The sequence below is a fragment of the Halichoeres trimaculatus genome, unplaced genomic scaffold (genome assembly GCF_033239565.1).
Source record: "Halichoeres trimaculatus isolate MK-OKI-2021-1 unplaced genomic scaffold, fHalTri1.1 fHalTri1_scaffold_17, whole genome shotgun sequence".
NCBI lineage: Eukaryota > Metazoa > Chordata > Actinopteri > Labriformes > Labridae > Halichoeres > Halichoeres trimaculatus.
In genome coordinates, this window is record NW_027437195.1 from 23,983,002 (window position 1) to 24,010,284 (window position 27,283).

The window sequence follows — 27,283 nt, forward strand, 5'->3', positions numbered from 1 at the left end:
TGCCCCAGTAATGTTTATTTCTTTTTTTTACTCAAAATACAGATTTTTTTTTCTTCTTCAAATTCTTGTCTATAATCCCAATTTTTTTAATTATTCTGAGTCTTAATACATGATTGCTTTGTTTATCCGTAGAGTTTTTAAAGTACAAGGCTGAATTCTGACTTTGAAATAAGAGATATGAGGTAATAAAAGTCCAATTTCTGCTTATTTTTTCTCTGATTCCTGTTTTTTTCTCTCTCAGATTTCTCTTTTATTGTTAATTCTAACCTCATAATTAAAAAAATATTCTGAGTTTAAAGTCAGAATTCTGTTCTTTATCCTCAGAACTCTTTTGTTTATGGAATAAAATAAAATGAATGCTTATTTATTAGTTTATTATATATACTAGTGGACCTAAACCTTCTCCATATTGACTTAAAAAAAACCCTCCATTGAATGTTATTCAAATATTTCATTTTTCTTTAAATTCATTATAATCATGTTTACAGCACTGACATACCCTCTTTTAATGAAATAAATGGCTAATACTTGTTATGTTTTATCTGTAGGCTATTATGTAAATAATCAAAATTATCGACAGAGTTACATTTATATTATAACAGTATCTGGAAAAGTATCTAATGGATAGGAGTGAGAACTTACCTTATAAATTTTCCTCATATTAGTAACTACATATCCTCATATTGCCCACGTGAAACTTAGAAATGTAATAAATGTCAGCTTTTAATGTGTCATGTCATGAATTACTGAGATGATAAATGCATAATACAGAATAATTTAGTAATAGTAAGAGTGTAGTTCTTAGCGTAACACAAGTAAATCTCTCTTTCCTGCTGTTTTGAGGCTCAGAAAAGTGCCAGGATGCTTTTTTCTTTTACACTCATTTATTAAAAGAATCTTTTTTACATAGTGTTAAATACAATCTCTCCAGAGGACAGAGTCTGAAAGCAGACAAGAACAGGTGTGTTTGATTTAATGTCAGCAGACCACAAATACAATATATATCACTCTGTAATTACTTTAAAACTGTCAGTTCTGACAGCTGTCTGATATCAATCCTCAGTTTGAAACAAAAAAAAGGAGAAAACAGAGGAAATAACTTTAATTTCTAGCTTTTTTGTGCAAATCAGGTAAAGTAAGGACCCAGACTTCACATCCCAGCAGCTTGTACCATCAGTACATGGAGGGCTGTAGAAACAAACACCTTTTAACACACACCAGTGAAATTCAAGCCTTCATCTCCCATCTGGATGACCGTGATGCATTTCTGGTGTGTAGGTCAGGAGAACTATCATCACCCACAGGTGCAGGACCGCCTGTGCAAAGGAGACATTTATATTTCTTTGATGAACCAGTGTTCATACATTAAATACAAAATGAAGATCTGCTTTTAAAATACTCACCATATACAGGATAACAAAAACTCTGGCCATAGGGTAGCGCCGCAAGAAGATTCCAAGTCTGATGCTGAAATGGTAATCACCAGGAGTCATTTATCACACAGGGGAAACAGTGCTGTTACAGAACAGAGCAGGTGAGGAGACAAATAAAAGCTACCTGAAGCGGTCGATGGTGCTGGCTGCCTTGCGTACTTTTCCATACACTCCTGGAGCGTCTTGTTCGCTAAACAGGACTGGAGTGCTTCTCTGTCTTGCCCCTTGAAATGTAACAGAAATATATCACACTACTCAGAAATCTGAAAATTATTAGAAATCACATCTTATCTCCTCTCCTCTCCTCCTACCTGGCACCTCCAGACCGCTCATGTTGATTGCTGGCCCTCCGCTCTGCCCCCCTTGAGCATTCTTTAGCTGTTGCTCCAGCCGCTCCAGCTGAAAGACCAGAGAGCTTTTCTCTGTGCCCAAAGCCTCCAGCATCGTCTGCTTCTGGATCAGCGTCTCCGTCAGCTGGTGGAGACGATTCTCCAGCTCTGCTTGGCTGTTACTGAGAGTCTTGTTGGTCAACTGCAAGAGCACGTCACAACATCACAAGTGTTACATACTGGATTACATTTTAACGTCTCTCCTCTCTGACAGTAAGCAGGACAGGGGCTCTACATTCCGCCTAACCTGGTTCCTGAGTTTTTGAATTTCATCTTCTCGGTCCTTGATTCTGCTCTGCAATGTGGTTTTTGATCGATGGTGATCTTCCTCTACATACTGCAGCTCCTACAAATTAAAATAGAAAAACATCACACAAAATCCAGCACAGTTTCATGAAAACTCATCTCAAAATACTTTCTTCACATCTCCCTCCTTCTTACCTGTTTATATCGCTCCACCTCAGCCTCCACTTCCTGCTTGGCTCGGTTATGTGCTGCCATTTGCTCTTCTAACTGCACCTGCTGCTCCCGCCATGTCTCTGCCTCTGAAAGAGCCTGATTCTCCAAATCCTGTCCAAGGAAAAACATTTGCAAAGCTGACTCAACATCTTCCTCTTCTGCCATTGACCTTTGCATGTCTAAAACAGGGAGATTTAAAAAAAAAAAAAAGCTTTTTCTTTGCACTTCAAATATCTCACCTGTATTTCTATCCTCAGTGTGTGCACTTGCCCCTGTAGTTTTTGGATCTCTTCCCTCTGCAGTTCCTTATCGTGTCGCAAATCCTCAAGCTCCATAGCCATTGCCCCGCTGCCATCCAGAGTGTCCAGGCCAGATCCCTCTTTCAGACTGCTGATTAACTTCTCTTTGGACTTGAGGATCATCCAGAAAACAAGTAAAGAAAAAATTGGTAAAAAAGTCGCAAAAGCACAAGAACATACAAATAATACAAGACAACACAACCCTGAAATATCGCTAAATCTGTATGAAAATGATGTAAGTTTGAAAAGTGAACAAATCTTACTTGTAGGATACGTGAAGCTTTGTGCTTGTAGTCCTGTAACTCCTGTTTGGCGCTCTCAGCTGCAGCTTTGGAACTTTTCAGCTGCTGCTGGTGATCATCAGCCCTGAGCTTCTCCTCTGCAACCCGCCGCTCGGCTGCAGTCACCGCCTCTGCGAGCATCTGTCTCTCAGCCTCTACCTTGGACAGACGGCCGGCGTACTCGCTCTTCACAAGAGCAGAGAATCATGGCATCAGATTAATCTTTGGAAACTTCACAGGAAGAAATGCAAAGCAAAAAGAATCATGTTTACCTGCATCTGCCGGAAGCTGTCCTGTTCCCTCCTGAGGGCCAGTTCAGCCTCCCGCAGCCTCTCCTGGATCGTTTCCAGAGCCTGAGTGTGCATGCTGCTCCCCTCTGAGTGGTCCTGCATAATCCTGGAGAATAAAAACCACAAAAAGAAAGTTAGGAAGCTCCAAGGAGCTGGATACATCCTGTACTTTACAAAGCTCTCGTATGAGCATGTACCTTGATTTTTCCTTCTGAGCCTCATCTAAAGCAGCAACCCGGGACTTCAGCAGCTGATCAGCTTCATCAAGTCTGATTTTAAGGACTGCAAGTTGACCATCTTTGGCAGAGAGGGCTTCTGTGAGGTCATCAACCTGTGACCGGAGTTCCCTTAACATCCTGTCGCTCTGAGACTGCTCCGAGTTCCACCTGTCTGCTCGAAGGCGGGTCTGGTTCAATTCTGCAAGAGAACATAGAAACCATTTCATCAACACAGAAAGAGTAAGTGAAAGAGAAAGGCATAGAAATGATGGTCCTGACTGTGGTTGTTATGTCTCATCCATTACCCTCTTGTAGGTCTTTTGCTCTCTGGATGACTGAGGCCATCTCCTGGTTGAGGGAGGACACCTCACTACGCAGCAGCTGGTTTTCCAGACGCAGGCTGGACAGGATCTGACTCTGCGGCTCCTCTGAGGGAGCAGGAGGAGAAGAAGAAGAAGGAGGGGGAAGAGGGGTCTCCTGTCTGCTGGACTCCTGAGGGACAGCCAAACCTGAGTCTGGACTCTCATGTGTTTCTGTGGCAGCCAGGTGAGGTTAAACAGAGGACATAAATTATCTTTAGAAACAGAAATGAGGGGACAAAAATATTCCTGCTTTTGTTGCTCTGTTGTCTTTTACAGCTGTATGTCTACGTTTAATCTTCAACACTAAATCACCACATTTGAAATAATCACAAGTGAATGCAGGATTAAAAACTGGATACAGACACACATCCTAATCATCACTAACCAAAAGCTCCTCTTGACAGCTTTAATAATCCTACCTTGGCTTTGTTCCTTAGTGAAGCTCTCCTCTGATGTTTTCATGCTGTGAGCAGACAGTGAGCTCATACTCGAGGCCCTGGAGACACCCCTGGTTGAGGGGGGCGTGGACGGGGCGGAGGGGACGGTGTGAGGGGTAGTGGAACGAGGGGGTGTTGGGTTTTGGGCATCAGTGACTGGAACAGGTGCTTTCATGAGTTCTCTTTTTGAATCCCTCCTGTTGTTGGCAGGAGGGTCCGAGCTGTTCAGAAAGTCAAACAACATGTCATCATCCAAGTCCTGCTCGCTCTTTTTGGGCCTCACAAAGCCAGACGAGGCTTTGGCCGAGCTTGGCGTGCTGCTGCCAGGACCAGACATGGTACTGGGCAAGTTTGCTGTGCCAGCCAGCAGAGTTGCACTGGACCTCTTGACGTTTCCAGCTGCTGCAGAGATGTAGCTTGGAGCATCATGAGAGGATGCATAGGTGTGTGTCACAGCTGCGTTGGTCTCATAATTTGAAGTATTGGATTCACGTTTGGTGAATGATTCTCCTTCATAGGGTGAAGAAAAGGAGGATGATCTTATCTGCTGTTTGGTCAGGGCGGTAGCTGCTCCCTGGTCCACTTTATTCAGGAAGTCCTCAGCTTTACCGGCCAATTCCGCAAACCAAGACATTTTGTATCCTGATGGCACAAACACACAAGAATAGTTAAAGCAAGGCATAAATTCAAATGCTGACTCCTATGCAAACAGGCTCAAATCTGTGAAATTCAAATTTTATTTGAATTTGATGCATTAAACAGGCAGAAGCACGACTAACTTACTTTATATTACACTATTTATGGTTGAAATAAGCAAAATAGTGTCAATAAAACAGGCTGTCAACCTGCACAGACAGTGCATTTCAAGCTGAAATTACATCCTTTAACTTAGTTGTCATATCAGTCCACTCAAAGTGTTGTTCACTTGTGCATAATTGGTTCTTGCAGATGATAATTCCAAGCAAGTTTGTCTAATAAGCTCCAAAACGTGAGAAATCCACACAGACTTTGCAGGTTTTGTCAATAAGGACACAACAAGAGTCGTTATTGAAAAGATTTACAGCAGGTTATAGTGGAGATTACACCCCTGTTAGATCTGTAATGATAATAATAATAACCTCTGCCCATAAACTAAAATGGATATTCCTGCTCAACCTGTGCAAAAGAGTCAACAGCTCACAGCAAAGGTCAGGTACCACCCCTGTTTGGTGTGAAATCATGGTGTTTGGTATTCTCAAACCATCACCTTTATGAAACCTCATTATCATCATCATCAATGCAATCTTCTTTAACGTCATAATTCGTACCAAAGACATCAAATAATTGACAACAACACGACTGAGCCATGAGGGCTAGGTAAAGAGTGTTGTCGTTCGAAACAGCTCGGGAGACCCAGTTTCAGACCTTTAACACCATTTCTATTTAGGTAGCATGCTAAGCTAAGCAACTCAACAAGACAACCACTGACAAGATACTTCATTATATTCGTGTTAAGATGACTATAAAGACAAAATAAAGGAGTCATCAGCAGGAGCTTCGCCTACGTGTAGATGAACTAATGTAAACACAGGTTAACTCCATCACTGCTATATGCTAACAGGCTAGCCGGCTAGTAAAGAAAAGCATCTCCTGCTCACCGTTTGATAAGACGTGATCGTCTGAAAACGCCTCAGGTCAGCTGGCTACCGCCGCAGTTTGACGAGAGAACATGTAAGAGTAAATTTACTGAAACTAACACAGCCAGATGTCATAATCTGTCAAAGAGGATGTTAGAGAGCTTCTCAATACGTGGACCAGGAAGCGCTACAAGCAAAGGAGCCCAAACAGAGCGACCGCAGAGATGCCTGATTAAAAATCAACCAATAGGCATTACAATCCACATAATCCACCTCCAACTCATGTCTGTAAACGAGTTTAAATACTTATACAACTAGAATGGTACACAAAAGTTTTTATTAAATTTTAAAAAAATTAAGACTAACTAAATGTTTAACAAACATACAATTTTTTCGATATTTTGTACTGTGAAAAGCACCTAAAAATGTTTAATATTTTTGTGTCAAATTTTTACACGAAAAGAAAAAAAAGAAGAAGCATTTTTCAATTTTTAGTTGGGTTATTAGAGCCTTAAGTTAAAAATAAAATCTAAAACCCCATGACTACATCTTTGTGTTACTCTTTTATGAGAATTTACAATATAAACATTAAAGAAACATGTTTTGCATTTTTCTTTTTCAAAAGTAAGAATGCCCTCAATTATTTATTACAACTGTGGCAAAAAATACACAACTGTTAGCAAAATTGACACTCTTTTCCCTCTTTATTGTCTCAAGTCCTGAAATATATTTTTTTGTTGGTCAATATACTTTGCTCCAAACCATTTTTTTTTAATTCTGGTGAAGTTTTGGTTAATGTTTACATCTTAAACGTTAGAATAACCCTCAATAAAAGACTCAAGTCTTTGCAGTCTCATCTTCAGATAAAAGAATACACAAACTGACAAGAATTACGAAACAGTGCCTCTTTATTTTTTCTGCACTCACTCCAAAATGCATATTTACATGGCATGCCACATCAATACAGGAACTGACTATGGACACAATCAATAACACGAAGAATCTGCTCTGGAGGCTGAGGGGAGGGGAATTTTTTCCCATAAACAACTGAGAGGAAACAGAAATTAAGCAACACTTGAGTAACCAGGCCAGCCATAGAAAAGGTTCCTTTTAAATTCAGTTGTTGCAAAGATTTAAAAAGGGACAAATGTCTTTTCTCGCATGTGCTCAGTTTTTCACATCTGTCACAGAGGGCCAGCATCACATACGAGTCCAAGATGGTGGTTGTCTAAACTTTGCCAGAAAACACAAAGCTGTTAAAATTCAGGGTGGCCAGCAAATTGGGCAGATTCAGAGGGAACGATTTACAACAGTCATTCATGTAAGAACAAGCTGGTAATCTCTTTTAGATCTCCAGTCCAGCAATTTCAAAATGCCTCAACAATCTAAGTCTTCTAAGATAGTGTCCTTGTTCAAGGTAATAATCCACAAGCGCTGTGTCCTTTCAGAAAAATAAAAGACATTAGAGGAGTGGAATCCAGAAGACCAAAAATTGCAGGTAAAGAAGTTAAATACATAAAAAAGAAACACAACTCAACATACGAGTTTGTGTGTGATGATGAAAAAACGAAACAACAAATATCTGAACAAATTTCTTCTGAGAGATCCTTTGAGAAAAATCTTTGCTTGAACATTATTTCCTCTGTGTTTGGATAAACAGTCTGTTGTATGAACATTCAAACACACGTCCTCTGGGAGTCATTCACACACTTTCACACACACACGCACACATTCACACACACACTCTCTCTCTCTCTCACACACACACACACACACACAGCCAATTACACATGCAGTGTGGTTTCTGAACGATGAACTGGCCACATCAGATCAGCCCCCTCCTCTTCTTGTAGTCCTCTAAGTTGAGGGACCTGCGGGGGGCGCCGTCCTTCACTGGCAGCGCGTTGGAGCTTACAGACAGAGACTTGGCCTCTGCAGAACAAGTGAGAAGAGTAAATGTTTTAATTCTTAAGTAGTGACTAAATTATCTAAGCAATGACAGAGCTACAGTCAGGCTGAGCCAGCAGGATAATTATTTTCTTAAAAATAAACATCTCACCTGCGTTGGGGACCTGAAGGTCAATCTTAACATCGAAATCATGAACTTTAAACAAGTCTTCTGAGAGGTCAGTGGTTGGCTTGGGGACGTCTTTGTCTTTTATGCTTGCTTGACCCTGAAATATGAAAAACAAAATAAAAATTAATTATTTGCTGAATTAAAATTTCCTTCAAAGTCTTTTCTTCGCGGCATCGCAAAATATTCAAATGACTTAAATGTTGGGCTTTAAAATGCTCACAGCTGGGATTTTAGTTCTGTTTGCACCTCAGCATTAAGTGAAAAATTACAATCAGAGTTCAAGCTCTAAACTCATGGATCTTAAAGCATTGAGCATCTCTTCATACCAGTTTGTTCTTCTCTGCACTTGAAGGATCTGGTGTTGATCCAGAACCGTACTTCTGGTTTAGGTGAGCCAGGATAGCTGCGTGGACTGACGGGTCTCTGGCCTGCAGAACCAAAAACAAATATTTCAGCTCCACTGATCTCTGCACCCAGACAACAAAACGTGAAATCATTACACAATCATTATACAGATCTTACATTAGACACCATGGTGGGCTTGCACTGTCTCCGTGTGAAGGGATCCATTTGTTGGTTTTTGGAGTTTTGTCCTTCAGCCTGTAGAAAAGAAAAATAAAATATCTCATCTTAAAACAGCTACTAATGCCACAAGCACAGTCCAGTCACTTCATGTTTGCTGCTCGCCTGATTTATCCCTTTACTCTGGATCTTAATCATAAAGCGGCAAAAAAACTCACAGAATACATTTGAATTAATTTTAAAAGCTGTTTACAATCATGACCTCCATATTATAAATAATAATTTCCAACAGCATCCTGTACGAATGTGTGTTGCAGGATAGGATACTTACCACAAGAGCTTTCTCTGATTCAACGATGTTCCAGCTTCTGTTTCTCTGATTGATGTAACTAAATGGTGAGAAAAATAGATATTCAGTCAGAGGGTGCAGTTATAGTGTAGTGGTCTATGTTACACTTCCCAGATCTAAATCACACCTGCATGTCAATAACCCTTTTCCTGCTCTATCCACTGTCCTGACCTCTCTAACAGAGGAATTAAAAAGCCAGAAAAACTAACTTTAAACTAAATTTTAAAATTTATATTATAAAATCACAACAGGCTCACAAACAAAAATTCACAACTTTAAAAAAATCTGTATTTACATGATATAACCCTTTCTGTTAAAAAACTTTGGGTCTTAAATTCTCTTATTTTTGTAAAAGAGCCTCTTATAAAAGTAGCTCTCAAACCTGATAGCAGAGATGTTCTTTGTCCTTTGTCTGTCGAGCGCTTCTGCCCTTTCCTCAAGCTCATTCAGCTCATCCTGGATCACTTTCACTTTTTCACCATCTCCGCTCTCTTCTGCCATGGCCTTCAATCAAAACAGAACAAAATCAGTTAAAACACTGATGAGAGGTTAGGTTCAGTACACAAACTGGAACAAATATGTGGCGTTCACATGTTAAAGCTTTAATGGTCAGGATATTTGTTTATACTTCAGTGGATTAACCACTTTACAGGATTTATATTTTACAGTAAAGCTCTTGCGAGGAGTTTTTTTTTTTTAACTTGTTCACTAGGCTGAAATGAAAAATAACATGATAATCTGGGATAAAACTGATGATTCCTACTTCCCTTTTGCCAACTTCTTTACAGGAGTTTGAAATGAGCAGCAAAGAGTACAACAAACATCATCTTACCTTATCTTTAAGTAGCTGTGTTTTCTTCATGGCATAATTCGGTGGTGCTTTTCGGAATCTGTCTTTCTCTTTAACAATCTGCAGCAAAAAAGATTAAAAAACAACAGGTTGGACTTACTTTCACACGATGCTGCGTGAAGCCAAACTGACCCACTAACATCCAGAAAAAACAGGCTTACATCCTCTATGTCTTTGTCATTGAACTTGTAGTTCATAGCTTCTTTGATGGACTGTTCCTTTTTGGTGATTTCGTCAAGAGTTGGTACTTGCATCCCAGCGTCCAGCATCTGAAAAAGAAAATGAGAACTCTCGTTTCAAGGCTTTAACTGTTGTTTTTTTGAGGGTCCAAGAAACTGGTTGATCCAACCCATCAGCACAGTTGAATGAATAAAAAGCACCTCTTCAGACACACTCACCGCTTCTTTCCACTTCATAAACTCGTTTTCTGTAAACTCCTGATTTGATACAAACTCCAGCCTGAACACCCGTGTGTCACCGCCATGTCTGTGAAGGATACACAGTCAGGAAGTCACAAATTTTGTTAACAAACGGTCTATTTACTGGTTCCAAATAGATCAGTGAGTGTCATTCGGTACCAACCTCAACTGTAATCCCTTGTTCGTTCGTGTCGTCCCAAGCTGGTAAACCTTTGCTGTCTCTACCACATCCACGATTTCAGCAACCTTAAAAAAAACAAGATAGAAAAAGTAAAACTCAAATGTTATGAGTGTCAAGACTCTCAGATCCCCCTTGAGCAAAATACCCTCAATCTTATGAAAAACAGATACACAGACATATTTTATACCCGTTTGTGACACCTCTACTGTAAAACCAGGCTTACCCTATAAACTGGTTTACTGCTGTTGTTCCCGATCCCTATCCTCACAAAGCAGCCCGTTACCGTCTTAGCAAAGAAGGGCATGTGGCACCAGCGCTCCAGCTTGTGTCTGGACAGCCGGACCCTGTTGAGCTCATCTGGTAGTGAGACTGGCTGCGACTTGGGGGGAGTCTCTTCTTTTCTGTTTTCAGAATAAAAAAAGTCAGTGAATTACTGTAGATGAAGAAGGGACGCAATACTGTGATGATTGAACGGCAGCAGAATGAAACATACTCGTCATCGTCGTAAGATGATGAACGTGAACTCCGATCACTTTTAACCGATGACTTGTCATCATCTTCCTCTTCCTCTTCTTCATCGTCTGAGTACACCTCACTCGTCTTTAGGGGCTGCCGTTTGGCCAGCAGTTCAGCTGCTCACCAAAGAGATGAAACGTCAGCTTCTGGGATCATGAGGAGAAAACATGATGACGCTAAAACCACACCAACCTGTCTTGTTCTTTTTCTTCTCACGCTCAGCTTTCAGCTCCTCCATGGCCTGGGACTTTTTGTCAAGTTTTTCATCCCGTTTGGATCGCCTCTCCTTGTTGTGTGACATGACCTAGAAATGAGATAGTATTACAGTAAAAAAGAGTCAAACGGCATCAAACGCAGGAGTAAGAAAAGATGAATACATTTCATCATTTCATCACACTGTCTGATGTAAACAAAGCCCTTGAACTCACCACTTGTGTGTCTTGAACCTGGGATAGCTTCCTTTTTTCTTGCTCCTCCTCCTGTTTCTTCTTCTTCTCTTCTTTTTCCTTCTTCTTTGCCGTCTTCAGTTTCTTCTTAATTTCAAAACTGCCGACACAAAATGCAACATTTTAAGAAATCAGGAAAAATCAGCCACAAAATGAAATCAAGTTCAATGCGCACTCCAACACTATTTTCAAAAAAGTGTTTGAATGGAGATCCATGAGGCACTGGGAGTGACCAGTAGTACATTTTCAGAGATTTTAGTGCTTTATAGCTTGTAAAAGTGGAAGCACTAATTTTCCTATGTGTTCTTGAAGTACAGTGTACTTAAAGCCGCTATGAGGAGGATCTGTTTCGATTGAAGTCCCTCGCCACTTTGTGGCCCGGAGTCTCCACACACTGTCATAAATTACTTTTAGTGAGGCGTGTGTTTGATTTGGAATTAAATGGAGATCGAATCAAAAGAAGTATTCTTTGTTCAAGACAACTTTTTACTGGATATGATGCGCTGAGGTAAGGTACTAATCAGTACAGTTATGTAGCGCTATGGTTTGAAATGTGACATCAAGCTAACGTTGTAGCAGCCGGCTATGTGTTAGCGCGGTGCCCAGACGGATCTGTGGGCTAACGCGACAACAAGTAAACACTGTCAGTTTGTAAGTAGTTTTGTAGCCTAAACTTCCTCAGTTGGTGTGGTGTTGTCATAGAGACCTAGATGTGCCATAAATCAGTCTGGTCCTTGTGGACCCAAACTGGAAGCTAAGAAGTAGCATTTTAAAATAACCTGTAACCAGCAATATTGGGGCTGATAATCTTATTTTAAAGTGTCAATTACTATCAGGCATATATCTGAAGGGAGACTTTTTCAAGACCACTTTCAAACTCCTCACAGCCCCTTTAACCTGTCCTCATTTTCTATCTATCAATCAAGTATGAAGCAGGCAGTTAGAAAATGCTTTTCCGTCTCTATCTGGTCTCCTGTGCAAAGCTGACAGTGGTGTGGTTTGTTAATATGAAGTTACAAAAATGAATATTTACGGATGCAGTGTGGCTAGTGTCCGTAGCCTTGCAGTGTGATGTGATATGTTGCACTTGTAGACCACTGGGATGTGGTGTATCTCTTTGGTATTTTTTGCCACTTACCGTCTCTTCAGCACCTCTCTTTTTTCAATTCGGTTGAACAGCTCCTGCTCCCTTTCCTTCTCCGTCATCTGCTCCAGTCGAGCTCTGTCCTCAGCATCTCCCATCAAGTCATCGTCGTAGCCGTCCCTGAACACCTCGTCCTCTGAGGAGTCGGAGTCAGAGCTGGAGGACGAGCTGTTGCTCTCAGAGTCAGACACCTCACCTGATGAGAAAATGATTCACTTTTTTGAAAACTCAGAAACCAAAAAGATAAGAATGTCACCATCAGTGCTTGTCAACTTTAGGGTGAGTTACTAGCAGGTCAGCAAGTAGCATCAATCACAAGATGGAAACAGAGACTTAAGCTTCAGCAAGTTGGGATGAATTATTATGCTTTTTAATATGATTAGATTGCTTAATAATAATGAATGGGAAACACTTTAAAGTAGTGTGTACTGGGGCCTTTTTGTCTTCTACAGATTTCCAAATCAGTGTCACCACTGGGGCTGGATTTAAACCACATATCCCAGACTTTTCCAGGTTTTCCATGATTGTGTTGATCCCCTGAATAAAAGCTTAGACACTACACTGTGGGATATAAATTGGATGAGGAGGATAAGTACATTAGTCATGTAATCCCAGCCACCTGAAACACACAAGGACATGAAACCTTTGTGTGTAATCTACACTTCAGAGTAAATCTGTTCGTCATTTCCTGGAAAGTGACGTTAACCTCAAAACGTGATAGTAGGGTTTTTAACTTCTCTACGACTGATGCATTCCTTTTTTTTTATCACACATGGATGTTACATCAATTCATTCTTTTGTGAATAAAAAATGTTCACTATATTTTCAGCTGAACAGAGAAATGCGTACCCTCCTCTGGTGCGGAACTCTCTGCAGAGCTGTCTCCATCTGAGCTACCAGATGCTGTCGCTTTGTTGACCTTCTTCTTTGTAGCGTTCTTCTTCTCAGACCCTTTCCCTGGTTTAACCTTCTTTTTTCCTTTGGTTCCACCCACAGTCCACTAAAAAAGAGAAAGAAAATCAGTTCTGGATGTATAAAATTGTTGTACTTTCAAACATTTTAAATGCTGGGACAGTCGTACCTCATCATCACTATCTGAGGTCTCAGAGTCTGTAGAAGCTGCAGGTTTGGTAACAGGCTCTTCCTGCTCACCCGAATCAACTCTCTTCCTCTTCGCCAGAGACAAAAGCTCCTGAAAACAAACAGTTATTTAGTCACTGAAACATTACCCATTAATGTTGATCTCTGTTACTTGACGGACAACACAACATTCTGAATTGATGATTTAATTTTTGGCTTGATTCATTTGTTGTTTTGTCCATGACCCTATGATAGTCAGCGTACTGTTAGCCTGCACTCTGTCTATTTAGAGCAGCTGCTTTGATTCACGAGCATTTAGTCAACGCTACAACACGTACGGAGCGACCAAACCTACCAAACACAAATGGTATACTAAGTGTGAAAGCTTACTGACAGGCCTCGTGTGTTTTGTTTTTATTTTGCAGAGGTCAGTTCCCGTCAGGTAAAATAACATGGGTGTAAGGAAGCAGACATTCATCTTAACACATTCTGACAGAGGGTGTGAGCAGTGACTTGTCTAAACCACATTTCTGTGCAACTTGAACTCACGATACATCCTAAAGAGGTCATGAAAGCATAGAAACAGTTGTTGCACAATTAAAACAAATCAAAATCAAAGACTTTCTTGAGCTTTGGATAGGACAAAATATCGAAGCTGCAAGATATACACATTATCTGTCCACTCAACATGCTGATAGGATACAGATTTCAAATCCAGCTGTGCACACTGCAGCTAATATGAGCAGCCCCTCCGACTGGCTGAAGGTCTGAACATTTGACATTTTACTGCAATATTTTTTCACTTTGTTGAATGACTAAAGTTGAGGCTTGCACTTGCACCAAAGCTATTTTGCCCTCACTCTACAGAAAAAACTTAAAGTGGTACTACCACTACCAGTCAACCTCCCTGAAATAGTATTTCAGGGAGGTTGTTAAAGTCCTCCTACTATCACCTGTAATTCACAAGCATTAATTTGCAAATAGCTATGTTGCTGCTGGTTCCTGGCACCTTATAAGTACTTCCATATGGCTGAAATGTTGAACTCAATGGTGCACTGAAGTTGTCATCCACTGAGCATAACAGGTTTGTTGCCATGTCAAACATCTTGACAGAAATTTGGAAAAAAATCCTCTTTATTTCTTTACTGATTTTGACTTGATCTTTTCCCTAGCTAGCTGACCAGATGAATTATTTCTTACAGACAATGTGAGGACTATCAGGAATCGCTAGTGTTTTTCAAGAAAAAAGAATCCATTACCCATGAGCACCATCATCCACTGTTGTGAGGACGCAAGAGCTGACCTTCTTTTAACTCTACTTTTCTTTGTTCAAACCAACTTTTCCCAGGATGCAAAGCGAAAAGGTATCGTACTTATTTGTAGTTAAATAGCGCTATTGTTTAAAACGTGACAACAAGAAAACTTTGTAAACTCAGTTTGCAGTAAAATTTAATGTCGAGAAGGGAGCAGACTTTCTGTTAAGCGTTACTCACAGCCCAGTGCTCTGAGACTTGTCTGCAACATGTAACGTGCGTGAATCTGCGTTATGTCATACCAGTGCTCATCTACCAACTCCATCCTCACCAAGCAGAGCCAACATAAACTCGCTATTCATTTTATTGATAGAGTCTCGAGTTTAAACAGACTGCTGCAGTAAAACTACTGCCATCACTACAAAATAAATCTAAGAATATTGTTTTCACCAGAAAGAATAGATCTTGTTTCTCACTGCTAAACTCTATAGGCCAGTATATTGTCATCAAAAGGACTTTGTGCCATAAATGATCAGATTGGGTTGTCTACTGATACCGAGAAATAACATTAACAAATAACCCATTTTGTCACTGACTATCATTTAAAATTGCAGATTGTGTAAAGTCAAGTACATCGAAGGGACATTATTTTGAGATCACTTAAACTCCTCACAGAGCTTTTAGATTTCTATCTGACAATATAGATATAATGCATCCCTATGGAGCAGAATGAACATTGATATCTTCTTCTGCATTCAAGAAAATAGAACTATGATTTGAGAAGTAAAAAAATAATATAGTTTAGGTACTTGCACACTTTTTAAACCAAGTGCTTCAGCACGTTAACACCTGTAATATTTGACTGAGCACCTTTCATCTGTATTGTACAGTAATACTTGACCAGGAATAACTGTAATCTGGCTCAAGAAATGGAATTGTGAACTTTTCCCAACATTGCTTGGGAATTACCCTGTGACTGTATTTCGCACTCTGTATCAGAGCACCCACTGTAGAGCCCTCAAGAACTATTTTAAATGTAAAGAAAATCTACTTGTTACTGTAGGAACAAGGAAAAGATGCATACACCTGTGTTACTTCACCTGTGTGTTATGACAGGTGAAGTAAATGGGACACATTGGAGCTGCGCTCAGATCCTCACTCTGACATGATAGACTGCAGATATTCTCAGTCTGGCTGCCAGCGCGTGTTTGACAACAACACCGAAATAGAACTTCAGCTCTGCGCCCATGACGTCACTCAGGAGATAAGGTTCTTTTAAACTAAATCATCACCGTCTCCGTTACGGCTTCAGTTGGTGCACATATCTCGATCCCGTTGAGTTCGAAAGCTTCCAGTCTTGTTCACCAACTGTAAACACCACTACAGTAGCTGCTTCAAGACCCACTGCGCGGCATTTTAATTACCTACACAACACTGCAGGACTGCTAGCGCTAAGAGCATCTCTATGAGTGTAACCTTAACGTTAGCACAACTTTGCTAACGCATGCTAATGCACTACTTTTTACACAAACCAAAAAGCCATGAGTGAACTTATTGGGAACATTTGGGTACCCATAATTTATCTAACTTGATGAATTTTGAGTTAACAGAGAAGCAAAGGACTGGGTTGTAAATAAAACAGGCCCACTCTCAGATAGTTCAAGCGAGGCCAAACACAGCGCACTCAGTTAGCATGTATTAGCTTCACCTCAAGCTGTTGACACTTTAGTAGGTGATAAAATATCACCAAGACAGAAAAGTGTGCACCCACCTGATCTAAATTATCGTCGCTAGCACTGTCTTCGGAGTCAGAGTCAATCACGACCCGGCCTTTCCGTTTCTTTACATTCACCATGATTAGCAGCACAGCTAACCTGCTAGCTTCCTCTGTGTCGTCTAAATGTTTGAGGCTAGCAAGTCAGCCACACAAAGGCAGTACTGAGCATGCGCGCCCGTATTGACACCATAGTAATTGCTGGATTTTAAAGCCCTGACAGTTAACTGAAATTACTGTTAGTGTTTGTGTTTATCATTTTGTATAATTTATGTAGTTTAATTTCATGTTTTTTGAGCAAAGTGAGCAAGTACGTTGACGGTTGCCTGAGAGCAGAACTACTGACTGACAACGCTTGGTTGGGTTAGCCCGGACAGGAATTTGTGGTGCACATCAGCTACGTTCAAGATCCACGAGAACTCAACCTTTTACTTCAAATTGCAAAATAGTTTTACGCTCTTTTATGTTTGAGAATTGCATCAGAACATTTGTCGAAAGTACTTAAAATAACCTTTTTCAAAAATCTTTTCGGAAGAAGGTGTTAATGTGACAAAACCGCCTCTGAAAACCAAAGAAAACAAGGAATGTGCGCTGAATGCAGCCCGCGTTGCTCCGTTTCGGTCTGAAGACGAACAACCTTGGATAAGCAGACGAGTGTGCACGGCCCGTCAATGATTTAAAAAAAAAAAACCTGTAACAGTAGTACATGGATATTAATTTGTCGTTTTCTAACTCTTAGGGTAGAAGCGAATAAGTTTAAATATCTCCCATTCCGTTCTCTCTTGGTACAACATGGTCAGAGTAAGTATGTTCGCTGAACTACCACGTTAGAGCGTTAGTGAGGCTAACCAAATTATCATTCAGGATAAAGTTAGACCTGTTTGTTTATGCTTTCATAATGTCCTTATTTGGTTGTAAATAATGACTGTTTTAATTTTATCTCATTTTATTAAAAACTGGAAATTGTGAGGTTAATTGTCCTTCAGCCATAACTTCCACCGGAAAACTGCATCTTTTTTTTAAATAATCTGAATGGCTCTTTAGCAGAAGAGCAAGTACTAGATTTACCATGTACTCAACACCCTGTAAGTGGACAGTAATAATATTTCTTTTTTTCTGTCCTGTCTTTTAGCAGTGATGTCTCTGCCAAAGATCTCACGTCTCCCCTCAGCGAGGCTGCTGAGCTCCATCAACCACCTCCAGCACCAGCAGCTCCTCCAGCCTTTTATCCTCCCTACCACTGTGCCCAGAAGAGCTCTGACTCCGAGTGAATACAGGCGGCCAGGCCAGCCCAAAGACAACAGGCTCCCATGGCAGAAGATCAACTTTAACTTCTCTAAGGGTCTACAGGGGATAAAGAAGCACTTCACTCTGATGATGGAGGAGATTTCTGACCGATTGGTTGGTCCGCAAGGCAAACCCATTCTGGAGCACATGCTGGAGCAGAACCAAGTCATTTGGGAGTTCAGGAGTCCAGAAAGCCTTAAGGAGTGGACTGTGTCCTCAGATCAAGAAATAGGAGGCCAGAGTGAAGTTTACTTGAAGCTCGGCAAGAATGACACCTGTTTTCTGTACGGGACTCTGAACTCCACAATTCCTAGGGATGGAGAGACACGTTACAGTGGCTACTGCAGCATGCGCTCAAAACAACCACTGGTTAGTTCTCTGAGGTTTGCGATATACACTGCTTATGAAGATGGAAATGGTGGTATCAATAATTATTGAGTACTGTTAAGTTAAAAGCTCAGTTCTAACCTGATCTTAACTTTACTGGTAGTCAGATTAACATGGCTGCATTTAACCCTGAATCTCTTTATCTGACCCAGGCCTCATTCGACAGAAAAAAGTATTATGACTGGACGAGTTTTAACACCCTGCATTTGCGAGTGCGTGGGGATGGTCGTCCTTGGATGATCAATCTTGCTACAGAAACGTACTTCGCACACCAGAAAGATGATATATACTGTTACTTCTTGTACACGAGGGGAGGGCCCTACTGGCAAGATGTCAAGGTGAGAGCAATAGGAAAAAAGAGGTTCTGAAATTAAGAGTGGTGTACAATTATCACAGGAGTACAAGACTAGTCTTGTTAATTCTGGTGTTACCCATTTACAGATACCGTTCTCCAAGTTCTTCCTCACACATCGTGGAAGAATACAAGACGACCAGCATCCTGCCTGGCTGGACAAGGTAAAACATACTGTGATGATGCTACCAGAGTCTCAGCCTGAGTTATTGCTCATCACATTGTTGAGGTTACATGATGTCTTTTATTCTATTTACAGGTAAAGACCATTGGGTTCACTTTGGGGGATAAAGCAGACGGACCGTTCCAGCTGGAGATCGATTACATTGGTGTCTCCAGAGATTACGCGCACACCGAGGAGTTTGCATACGAGATGTACAAGAGGAATCCAGAAGTTTGAGAGGACAAACTACAGTTTATACAGACTTGTGGAGGATCCGTTTCATCCAAACCATTGCCACAAAGTCCTTCATTTGAAAAGACAATCACTGTTTGAGTGGTCTTCAGTTCAAAGGGTGTGATCCTTCACCAACTGGATGCTGTATCTTTGTATTTTTCCTGTAAGAAATATCAGGAGACCTCAGTTTGTGTTATATGAAACCAAATGCCATCACTGATTTAGAGCTCCCATTAGTAATTTAAGGGTTGCAATCACTTTAGCATCCCCTGTGAATAAAAGGATTATTTACCTCAAAGCTGACCTTGTCCTGCACATTAGTATGTTGTGATTTAAAAGAACAACATGTCTTAATATCAAGTGACTACTTTACTTCACAAAACCATAACGGCAGTTTAAAAACTACCAAAGCAGACAAGAAAACATTTTGCATCAATACCTTTTTATGTATTTCTCAAAAGAAGTAAAAACATACATCATTCTATGAATAAATGAACAGTTGTAGCAAAATTCTCAACACATTAAAAAGACATTCAGAGCTCTAAAAGTTTAAACAAATGCACAAGTCCAATCTAATAACTGCACTGTATGTTAGACAGAAGAGGGAAATTGTGAATCTATTTTTCTAACAGAAAGCTGAAGTTTTGGGAGGAAATGTGTCAGTAAAATATTTACACAGGAACAAGAGGCTGTACAAACGTCTACAAGCAGACATCTTTTTACATCATGACAAGGCCTCTTCTGGCCCCAAGCATGCTCTCTTTCTTTTGTTTCCGTTCTTCCACGTGTTTGGTTCTCCTTTCAACCCTGTATTGGAAAAAAGGAAACAGAAACATCAATGAGACAAAGCCTGGGGATAGATCAGCATCAGTCATGTGAGCTTAATTTGAGGACATACCTTGTCTGGACCTGGTGCTGTTTGTAATTTTTCTGATGAGAGTTCTGGAGCAGAGACTTGTTCCCTGCTGCGTTTTCATTTGTCTCCCCAAATGGCTTTAGTTTACCTTGAAAAAGAACAAAACCATTTTGCAACTGCTGCACAATCTAGCTGTGGTAATGATGTTAAAACTTGATTCTGTACCTGTGTGAGGTTTGTAGTTGAGGGGACGGGACAGACTCGCCTTCAGATCGAAGTTTCCCTTTTTTTGTGTTCCAGGAGTTGAGCTCGTGTTGCCAGTGAAGACGAATGGTGCTTCACAAATCAGGGTAAAAAGAAAATGAGTTGTGCTTCATATATCTACTGGTGAATTCTGATTTCATTCTGTTGATTTAGAGGAACAAAGTACCTGAGGTTTTTGAAGCAGAGAAAACTGAAGTCTTGACAGTAGGCTTTCCTCCCTCAGCTGCTTGCTGTGTCTTTGGGGTGCTAGGGGTCACGCAGGGCGACTTCCGTGCTGGTGTCTTCACCATCGATCTCTTGTACTCATTGTCATGAACTGCTTCTGAGAACCTGTGGAGACACACAGAGAAACCTCTACCAGTTAGTTTGTTTGGGTTATTCGTCACTTTGGGGTGAGTTGCAGGTTTGGATCCAAACTAAACTGAATAATGCAAAATTTTTCAAATCTAGACAGCACAAGACAAGCAACATCTGTGTTCTGTCACATAAGTGAACCATTATTTTTAAATTCAGAGTAAAGGCATCCAATATTGATTTTAAAGACATCTTTCTCCATCACAAACAGGTCTATATCTTTCTACATTATTATCACATACTTGCACATTTAGCTCACAACTTTCTGGACTGAATAGTCTTTGCCAAAGTTCCCTTATGAGTAAATCAAATTTACTACTAATCCAAGACACTCTTTTGGAAAAGAACATATTGCGCACCGAACATTGATCCTGCGGGTGGAGAGGACGTCTGGTCTGAACGGAGCGACATCCTTCGCACCAGGTTTATTTGCTGGAGCTTTGCTGGCTGAGAGCAGAGTGTGTCTGCGCCTCTCCTCAGCTGCCTTTTTGCTCACAGGGGCAGGGCTGAACATGGAGACACGACTCACATTCGCCCGCTGCGGGGTACACACACTTAGGTCAGATACTGGGTCATAGATGCAGTTAAAATACAAAAGTAAAATACTGTCAAAAGCTCTAGATACTTACCACTTGAGTTTTGTTTTCAACCTGCTGTGTTTTTGTTTTGTCCCCAAGTTTCTAAAAATGAGAATTTAAGATTTAAATATCTAAATCTGAAGTACATGTTTAGAAACAGCATTCAGAAAGTTCTGAAGAAAATCAATCAAGACTGGTGAGAAGATTAAACTACCTTCAGCTCTTTGCCTGAATTCTTGTACGTCTCCACCTGCTTGGTCTTTCGCTGGACATAAGAATCAATTGACTCCATCTTGTTGAAATGAGCTTCATGGAGTTTTTTGAAGTCTACAAAAGAAACATGGCACTCAAAGTTATTATGAGGTTATTTTACAGGAACCAAGTCTTTGCTGTTATGTGGTTTCTGGACTGGTAAGTGGATGAAAGAGAGACGAAAACAATAAAAATAACTCACTGGGGGTGACTGGCTTCAACAGTGGCTTGTTCTTCTGCTGGGAACCTTGGTAGCGAGGGATCCTGCCTTGTTTGGCCACTTTAGGTGGGTTTTCTGGACAGACACATTGAAAATAAATCAAAAAAAGTAAACAATATGTTTTAATTTACAGCATCACAACATGTAACAACAACTTAGGCTCAAGGAAGAAGCTGCTGTTTCAAGATTAATGACAATACACTGCATGGCAGTGTAGAGGTATACAATTTATCTTTAACATTTTTAAGCAGCAAAGACAAACATTTGCTCTTTAGCCCAGACTCTAAAAAGTAGTGCTATCAAGCAGATACAGATGCTGATCTGGCTCTTTTGATTACTTTCAGTAAGGCCAGATTAAAAAAAAATACACACTCCCAACTCAGAACAGAACATATGTTTTCATTTCAAGAGCTACAGTTTTGTGTTATTATTCATTAAAACACATAACTCACTTGTGTCAACAACTGCAGTAGCTGCCTCCTTAATTTTAGGCTGCTGCTGTTCACCATCAGTGGTCTGAAAATTCTTCAGAGTCTCAGCTTCAGTCTGGTCAGAGTCCTTGGCAGAGGACACTTTTCTCTTCTTTGCACCTCTGGCATCACAGGGTTCACAAGACTCAGCCTCTTTGATGACATCCTGAAAAGAGCACAAGTAATGTTGAAGGTCCTTATTAAAATGAGTAGTAATAAGGGGTTGTTATTGCATATGGGTTGTGCATGAAGCCTGATGATGTGTCAGCACAATCCAAATTCAGGCTAATGCATTTGTAACATGCAAAATTTGCAAGAATACAATTCTATTGTTTTCAATGCAGGTGTCCAGGACTTTTCAACTTCTGTGCAGTTTAATTTGATCAATTCAGAACTCTATTCTGAAGGTTCAAAAACCAAGGCAACTGGACTTTGTAGAGTTTGGATTGACCACTCATCAAAGAAGCTTCGTCCGTTTCAAATTGCTGATGAGGGAAGATATTCATGTTACTGAGGAAGAGACAACGACAACTGGGAGGAGTTAGAGTTAATGAATGGGTCGTAGAAACCCATCATAGAGTGGTTCACCTGGACAGTGAGACTAAACATTAGTAAACACATTACTCTGTTTTCCCTTCCGTCAATTATTTCCTCCAAATGAGTCTGAAAAGCAGACAGTCTTAATGCAAATTTAACAGCTATTAAGATTAAGATATACTTTAGTAGTCCTCTAGGGGGAAATTCTGTTTTTTTTATGCAGCCAGTTTGATAATCTTTCCACTAACTGCTGCTGTTTTGCTAAACAAATGCAAAGCACCATCTAGTGGACTGTGAAAGCAAGCACCAAGAAGTTATTTCTAATTTTTCAATGTTATGTCAGGAGGGGCAAAATAATGTATTCCCCATGTTCATGCTGTGCTGTTGCAGTGCTGATAGTATCTGATGTTGTATGTGTAATACCTCTGCAACAATTGGTGGTATTTCTGCATCTGTAGCAGTATCAGAGATCTTCCTCTTGGTACCGTTTCCTCTGCCTCGGCGTGTATTCACAAACACCGTAGGGCTAGACGCTTCTTTATTTTCTTGAGCACTGTCCTGAGTCACAGGTTGGTCTTCTTGAGCTTCAGCAACACCCTTGTTTTGTTCCTGGAAAACAGAACCACGGTATATTAGCACGTAGCCGTTGTATTTTAGAGTTAGTACAGACATCGATCAAATTTTGACACGCCTCCAGGTTGATCTTACTTTGACACATCATAATTAACTCACCGGCTGTACATCCTTTTGGCTATAATGCTGCTTGATCGATTTCAGGAGTTTTTCAGCCTGTTTGCGAACAAAACGAGGGTTATTTCAAGTAACTGCACAAAACTGACTCAGAGCTCAGAGCTGACATCGGTTAACGCGACACTGCAGAACATGAATGGAGCTAACGTTTACAATTCCGTTCATCCACGTACTTTAAAAATTATTTAAACAAGTTACCTTCATGTTGGCCTTCAACCCGAGCTCCTTGGCAATGCTCTGTAGCTCAGCATATTTCATAGCGTCAAAATCCATGCTGGTGTACACCTTTGTTTCGTTTTTTAAGAAGAAATCAACACGCACGTCTGACTTCGGTACTTCGTGTGGGCTACGGCGGCGCTCAACGGTTAAAAGCACACTAATTCAAAACACAGTAGGAGAGCCGTTTGATAGGCTCATGAGTGTAACCGGAAGTACCTCATAGCCAATCAGAGCGAGGATACTTATTTCACGTTCTCCTCATGGATAGTGTGAAATAGCTGTTGTAATAGAACGAAAAAAAAAAAAATAGCAGAGACATTATAAATAGAAAAAACCCTGCCACTGTTAACGTGTTTTCTTGATATATGCTCTAGCTGGTGGAAGTGTTAAACGCATAGGTTTGACACGTAGTAGGTTGCATTCAGTGATGCTTAAATTTTTCGGGCTTCTAATTTTGCATGCCAGACATTAAAGTTAGATATTCTTCTTCTTCGTCTTCTTTTTTTATTTCTATTTTTATTTTATTTTATTTTTTTATTTTTTTTAGCATTCATACACACGAAAGAAAAAAAACAAACAGATAATCTAAACTTGTCACATAACTAAGTTTGAAATTGATTAATAACAGAGAAAATGATTTAGGGAATTAAAAAAAAAATTAAAATGATTTTTTGGTAAAATACAATGTAAAGAGGAGAAACAGAGATCCCACAAACAAACTGCCTAACTTTTAAGTAAGGTTAAAAATGCAAAATTTTTACATAAATACACAAACCTGATGAATATTTATGATGCATATCGATGAATAAGTTGTTTTTTGAAAAGCCAGGCAGATGCTTCAGTTGAGCTGAAAAAAGGTGCCAAAATGTTTGCAATAAATGAAGGTTGAAAAGGCTGAATAGGAAAGTATTTGCCAACAAGTCAAATAAACGTTAAAAAAAAAAAAAGATAGAGTGATATCATTATCCAATCATATCGTTGACATAAAAAAAATTATCAACAAAAAAAAATGTATGATTTCTTTTTAACATGACTTAGAGGCGGTCGAAGAAGTTGTTGTTGTCGCAACTCGGGGGCGTTAACTCGTTGGAGCCACTTTTTCCGATTCATTGTGATAACCTTGAATGCATCATTCGTGAGACGCCATAGCGCGCCGAGGATGAATTGAGGAAGGACTATCCTGGCTCAAATCTATAACCAACCGTTGTGTTTGGATTTGTTAACTTTTCCCAACATGGAATTCGACGGAAGTCTCTTTATTGAATGTTCCCGTGATGTAAAGCTGGCCACAGAGTTAGAAAACAAGCAGCGAATGACTCTCCACTGTCAGCAGTGCAGCACAATACTGGGGGACTCGTTCGGCATTTGTGGCGAAATTAAAAGCATGGACTCTATCATGTGTCTCAGTAAGTTTACATTGACAAGTATTCTCGTATTCTTATGTGTTTTAGGTGTCAGTTTTATTATTATTATTAGATCATTTTCTGATTTGACTTGTTGGAGTAACTGTTGTTAATTGACGGGTTACTGTACGGTGGCCTTTAAGTGCAAACGCATCGTGCGAAAAGCGTGATATTAGACGACATAATAAAGATTTAACAGTTAAAAAAAATGTGTTTTTAATGTTAGTGGTAAAAATATAATCTTGCATTGAAACCTGAAACTGCAAAAAGCAACACTCGTTTTTTATTGTAATGGTAGTAAAACAGAATGCAAAAATTTATGAAATTAAAGGATATAACTTTTATTCGAAATACACGTTCCATTTTTAGGCACAAATGCAAAATTACTTCCTGAATGACAATTTTTTAATATAGTTTTACACCCTGCTGCTTGTTTCTCCTCAGGGGTAACTGATGATGTAGTCATGAGTGACGCAACAGGGTTAGGACGGAGAGGGGAAATGACTGATTGGTAAGTGAAACCAGCACAGTTTTTGCTTTAATGAGCTGAAAATGTGTCTTATTGATTGGTCAATTGATCTAGGTGTATGGTGTGGCCACTTCTTGATCTTACTATGGTTCTAAAGTCTTGCTTTTGACTTTAAAATTGTTCTGTCTCCTCCCAGCATCTACAGTTCTCTAAAATGTCGCAGCTGTCGCGCCTCTGTGGGGAAAGTCATTCACTCATCTCCATCACGTTTGGCTGTAATCCGCTCTGTTTTTCTCCTCTCCAAATCAAACATCAGCTGGTAAGCTCTGTGACCACACGAACATATTGACTTGTTGTGTTGTCAGAGGTTAACTGCTGTCTGGTGAGGTTAGGATACACAAGTATTTCTCTCTGTCATGGTTCGCTTTCTAAAAGCTCATGTCAGATTTCTCATTTTATCAAGAGATTATTTTCATTGCTTTGACACTGTGAGTAGGCTGCATTGATTCATTTCTTAGGTGTTCATGAGTTTCTTTTTTTCTGCAGTTACATCCTCAACAGTGGCTCAATGGTCAAAGCGTCAACACTTTCGTTCGATCTGAAGAAGTTTAAAGAAAGCATCCATGAGGTAGGATGACACTTGCTAAAAAACTTAGATTTTAAAGTTCCTCTCAATGTTTTTTTCTATTACAAAAAGGTCAAAGAGAAATATTTAGAAAACTCAGATATGATTAAATTATGATTTGTGCAAAACTTAATCTGTCTGTGTTCTACGTTACAGGTAAGACTTCAGTTTGAAGCACAACTGGATCTGATGTCACGCATCAAGAACAGGCTGGCTGATAGGAGTGTTTCCACTCAACTGTCAAATAATTAGTGTGGGTTAGGATTAGACTGAGGTAGTTTTTGGTCTAATGCACGTTCATAGCAACTGGTAAAGTGACACTTCTGACACTGGAATTCTGTTTTTCACAGAGATGCAGTCAAAACTTTCCTGCTGGTTAGTCTTTAGATTGTCAAAACTTGTAAGAAAAACCTATAAAATTATTTTTCCTTTTTGACAGTTGATGGAAAAGACAGATTTTTGCTGCATCTTGGTTGGAATGATTTTAAAGACTGTTGTGGCTTGATACATTTCTGGTTTGAAGAAATGATAAACTTAGGAGTTGTATATTAAAATGTTCTTATTTTTCTGCATTTTTTTGTCATGATATCCAGTTTATTATAATAAATCTAAAAGAAATGATTCCATTTCCTTCTGTAAAATGACTGAAAAAAATCTGATAGAATTTGGCTGTTCGCACTCGTATGCATCAGTAAAGTCGTGACATTTTCAGGGGTGTAGTGCATGTTTGAAAAAAGCCTGAGCCACTCAGAAGGAGAGACCGTGGTGTATCAAGAGGCTCTCGTCCTCATATGACATCTTGAAAAAAGGGGTAAAATTACAGCTGTGATATCTGTGAATGTTCCTCTTCAACATTTCATCTCTGTGATAACACAAACTGAAGAAAGCATGAACACAAAGCCGTCCAGTTGGCACCATGCTGCTTTTTATTGCTGAATTTCTGATACAGATTTCTTTTTTTATTTTAAGTTAATAATACAAAACCAGACAAGAGGCTCACACATAATAAGCATGCCCATTTCCTCCCTCTGGAGTGCATAGTTTCTACACAGTCCACCTCCTCAGTGGAAAAGTTGATCAACAGAGTAAAGTCATTACTCATCTTACCTAAGATTTGTTTTTGTTTTTTTACATGGGAACAAAAGGGTTGAATGGTGTTACTCAGCTGCACAGCCGATGTCATGTTTGGCACAACCCGGAGAAAGAGTCACACAGACTCCTCTCTGGTTCCCACTTTATTTTTTTGGTGCATTAAACAGCAGCTGATGAACAAAGCTACTTCAACGTGTCAAACAACCGTTCCCCATGTTGTCACCTTTTCACAAAACATCCCATAATGAACATCTCATTAGCCTAATTACACTCATTCACATTACAAAGTTGGATTATTGCATGCAATACAAATCATTCATTATTCTGCTAAAAGTCATGCATATTTTTTAAACCCATATATTCATTGTTGCTAGAC

The 27,283-nt window shown here is 39.9% G+C and overlaps 5 protein-coding genes across 9 annotated transcripts; 2 read left to right on the forward strand and 3 right to left on the reverse strand.

Moving 5' to 3' along the window:
* Window positions 1–867: 867 nt before the first annotated feature.
* Window positions 868–5,998, reverse strand: golga5 (golgin A5). The gene is made up of 13 exons (XM_074691234.1): window positions 5,806–5,998; window positions 4,151–4,810; window positions 3,675–3,902; window positions 3,349–3,568; window positions 3,134–3,257; window positions 2,844–3,047; window positions 2,521–2,691; window positions 2,264–2,392; window positions 2,070–2,168; window positions 1,745–1,964; window positions 1,558–1,657; window positions 1,404–1,467; window positions 868–1,316 (listed from the first exon to the last, which is right to left on the reverse strand). Exons 2-13 carry the CDS (start codon window positions 4,800–4,802, stop codon window positions 1,236–1,238), a joined length of 2,292 nt encoding a protein of 763 aa, XP_074547335.1. The 5' UTR covers window positions 4,803–4,810; window positions 5,806–5,998; the 3' UTR covers window positions 868–1,235.
* A 676-nt stretch (window positions 5,999–6,674) lies between these two features.
* rtf1 (RTF1 homolog, Paf1/RNA polymerase II complex component) lies at window positions 6,675–16,739 on the reverse strand. The gene is made up of 18 exons (XM_074691837.1): window positions 16,393–16,739; window positions 13,370–13,480; window positions 13,138–13,288; window positions 12,283–12,484; window positions 11,127–11,244; window positions 10,891–11,002; window positions 10,676–10,814; window positions 10,406–10,583; window positions 10,165–10,247; window positions 9,981–10,068; window positions 9,744–9,851; window positions 9,565–9,642; window positions 9,115–9,236; window positions 8,715–8,772; window positions 8,384–8,461; window positions 8,188–8,289; window positions 7,844–7,958; window positions 6,675–7,716 (listed from the first exon to the last, which is right to left on the reverse strand). The coding sequence occupies exons 1-18, from the start codon at window positions 16,474–16,476 to the stop codon at window positions 7,610–7,612; spliced, it is 2,034 nt and encodes a 677-aa protein (XP_074547938.1). The 5' UTR covers window positions 16,477–16,739; the 3' UTR covers window positions 6,675–7,609.
* Window positions 16,581–19,275, forward strand: ndufaf1 (NADH:ubiquinone oxidoreductase complex assembly factor 1). 5 transcript variants are annotated; one of them, XM_074691841.1, is made up of 6 exons: window positions 16,816–17,049; window positions 17,135–17,196; window positions 17,531–18,051; window positions 18,222–18,407; window positions 18,511–18,585; window positions 18,681–19,275. In XM_074691841.1, coding segments are annotated over exons 2-6 (924 nt in total). In that variant the 5' UTR covers window positions 16,816–17,049; window positions 17,135–17,195; the 3' UTR covers window positions 18,822–19,275. The 5 variants fall into 5 exon arrangements, with proteins under 5 accessions (XP_074547944.1, XP_074547946.1, XP_074547942.1 ...); XM_074691843.1 differs by lacking the exons at window positions 16,816–17,049; window positions 17,135–17,196 and adding an exon at window positions 16,581–16,633 and having other exon boundaries at window positions 17,528–18,051; XM_074691845.1 differs by lacking the exons at window positions 16,816–17,049; window positions 17,135–17,196 and adding an exon at window positions 16,586–16,633.
* A 121-nt stretch (window positions 19,276–19,396) lies between these two features.
* Window positions 19,397–23,488, reverse strand: nusap1 (nucleolar and spindle associated protein 1). Its single transcript, XM_074691838.1, has 12 exons — window positions 23,298–23,488; window positions 23,082–23,138; window positions 22,773–22,958; window positions 21,795–21,978; window positions 21,325–21,417; window positions 21,085–21,197; window positions 20,922–20,972; window positions 20,652–20,830; window positions 20,105–20,268; window positions 19,900–20,010; window positions 19,717–19,822; window positions 19,397–19,625 (listed from the first exon to the last, which is right to left on the reverse strand). Exons 1-12 carry the CDS (start codon window positions 23,370–23,372, stop codon window positions 19,538–19,540), a joined length of 1,407 nt encoding a protein of 468 aa, XP_074547939.1. The 5' UTR covers window positions 23,373–23,488; the 3' UTR covers window positions 19,397–19,537.
* A 955-nt stretch (window positions 23,489–24,443) lies between these two features.
* On the forward strand, window positions 24,444–26,337 carry oip5 (opa interacting protein 5). The gene is made up of 5 exons (XM_074692599.1): window positions 24,444–24,724; window positions 25,166–25,232; window positions 25,387–25,509; window positions 25,737–25,818; window positions 25,972–26,337. The coding sequence occupies exons 1-5, from the start codon at window positions 24,553–24,555 to the stop codon at window positions 26,065–26,067; spliced, it is 540 nt and encodes a 179-aa protein (XP_074548700.1). The 5' UTR covers window positions 24,444–24,552; the 3' UTR covers window positions 26,068–26,337.
* The last annotated feature ends 946 nt before the right edge of the window (window positions 26,338–27,283 follow it).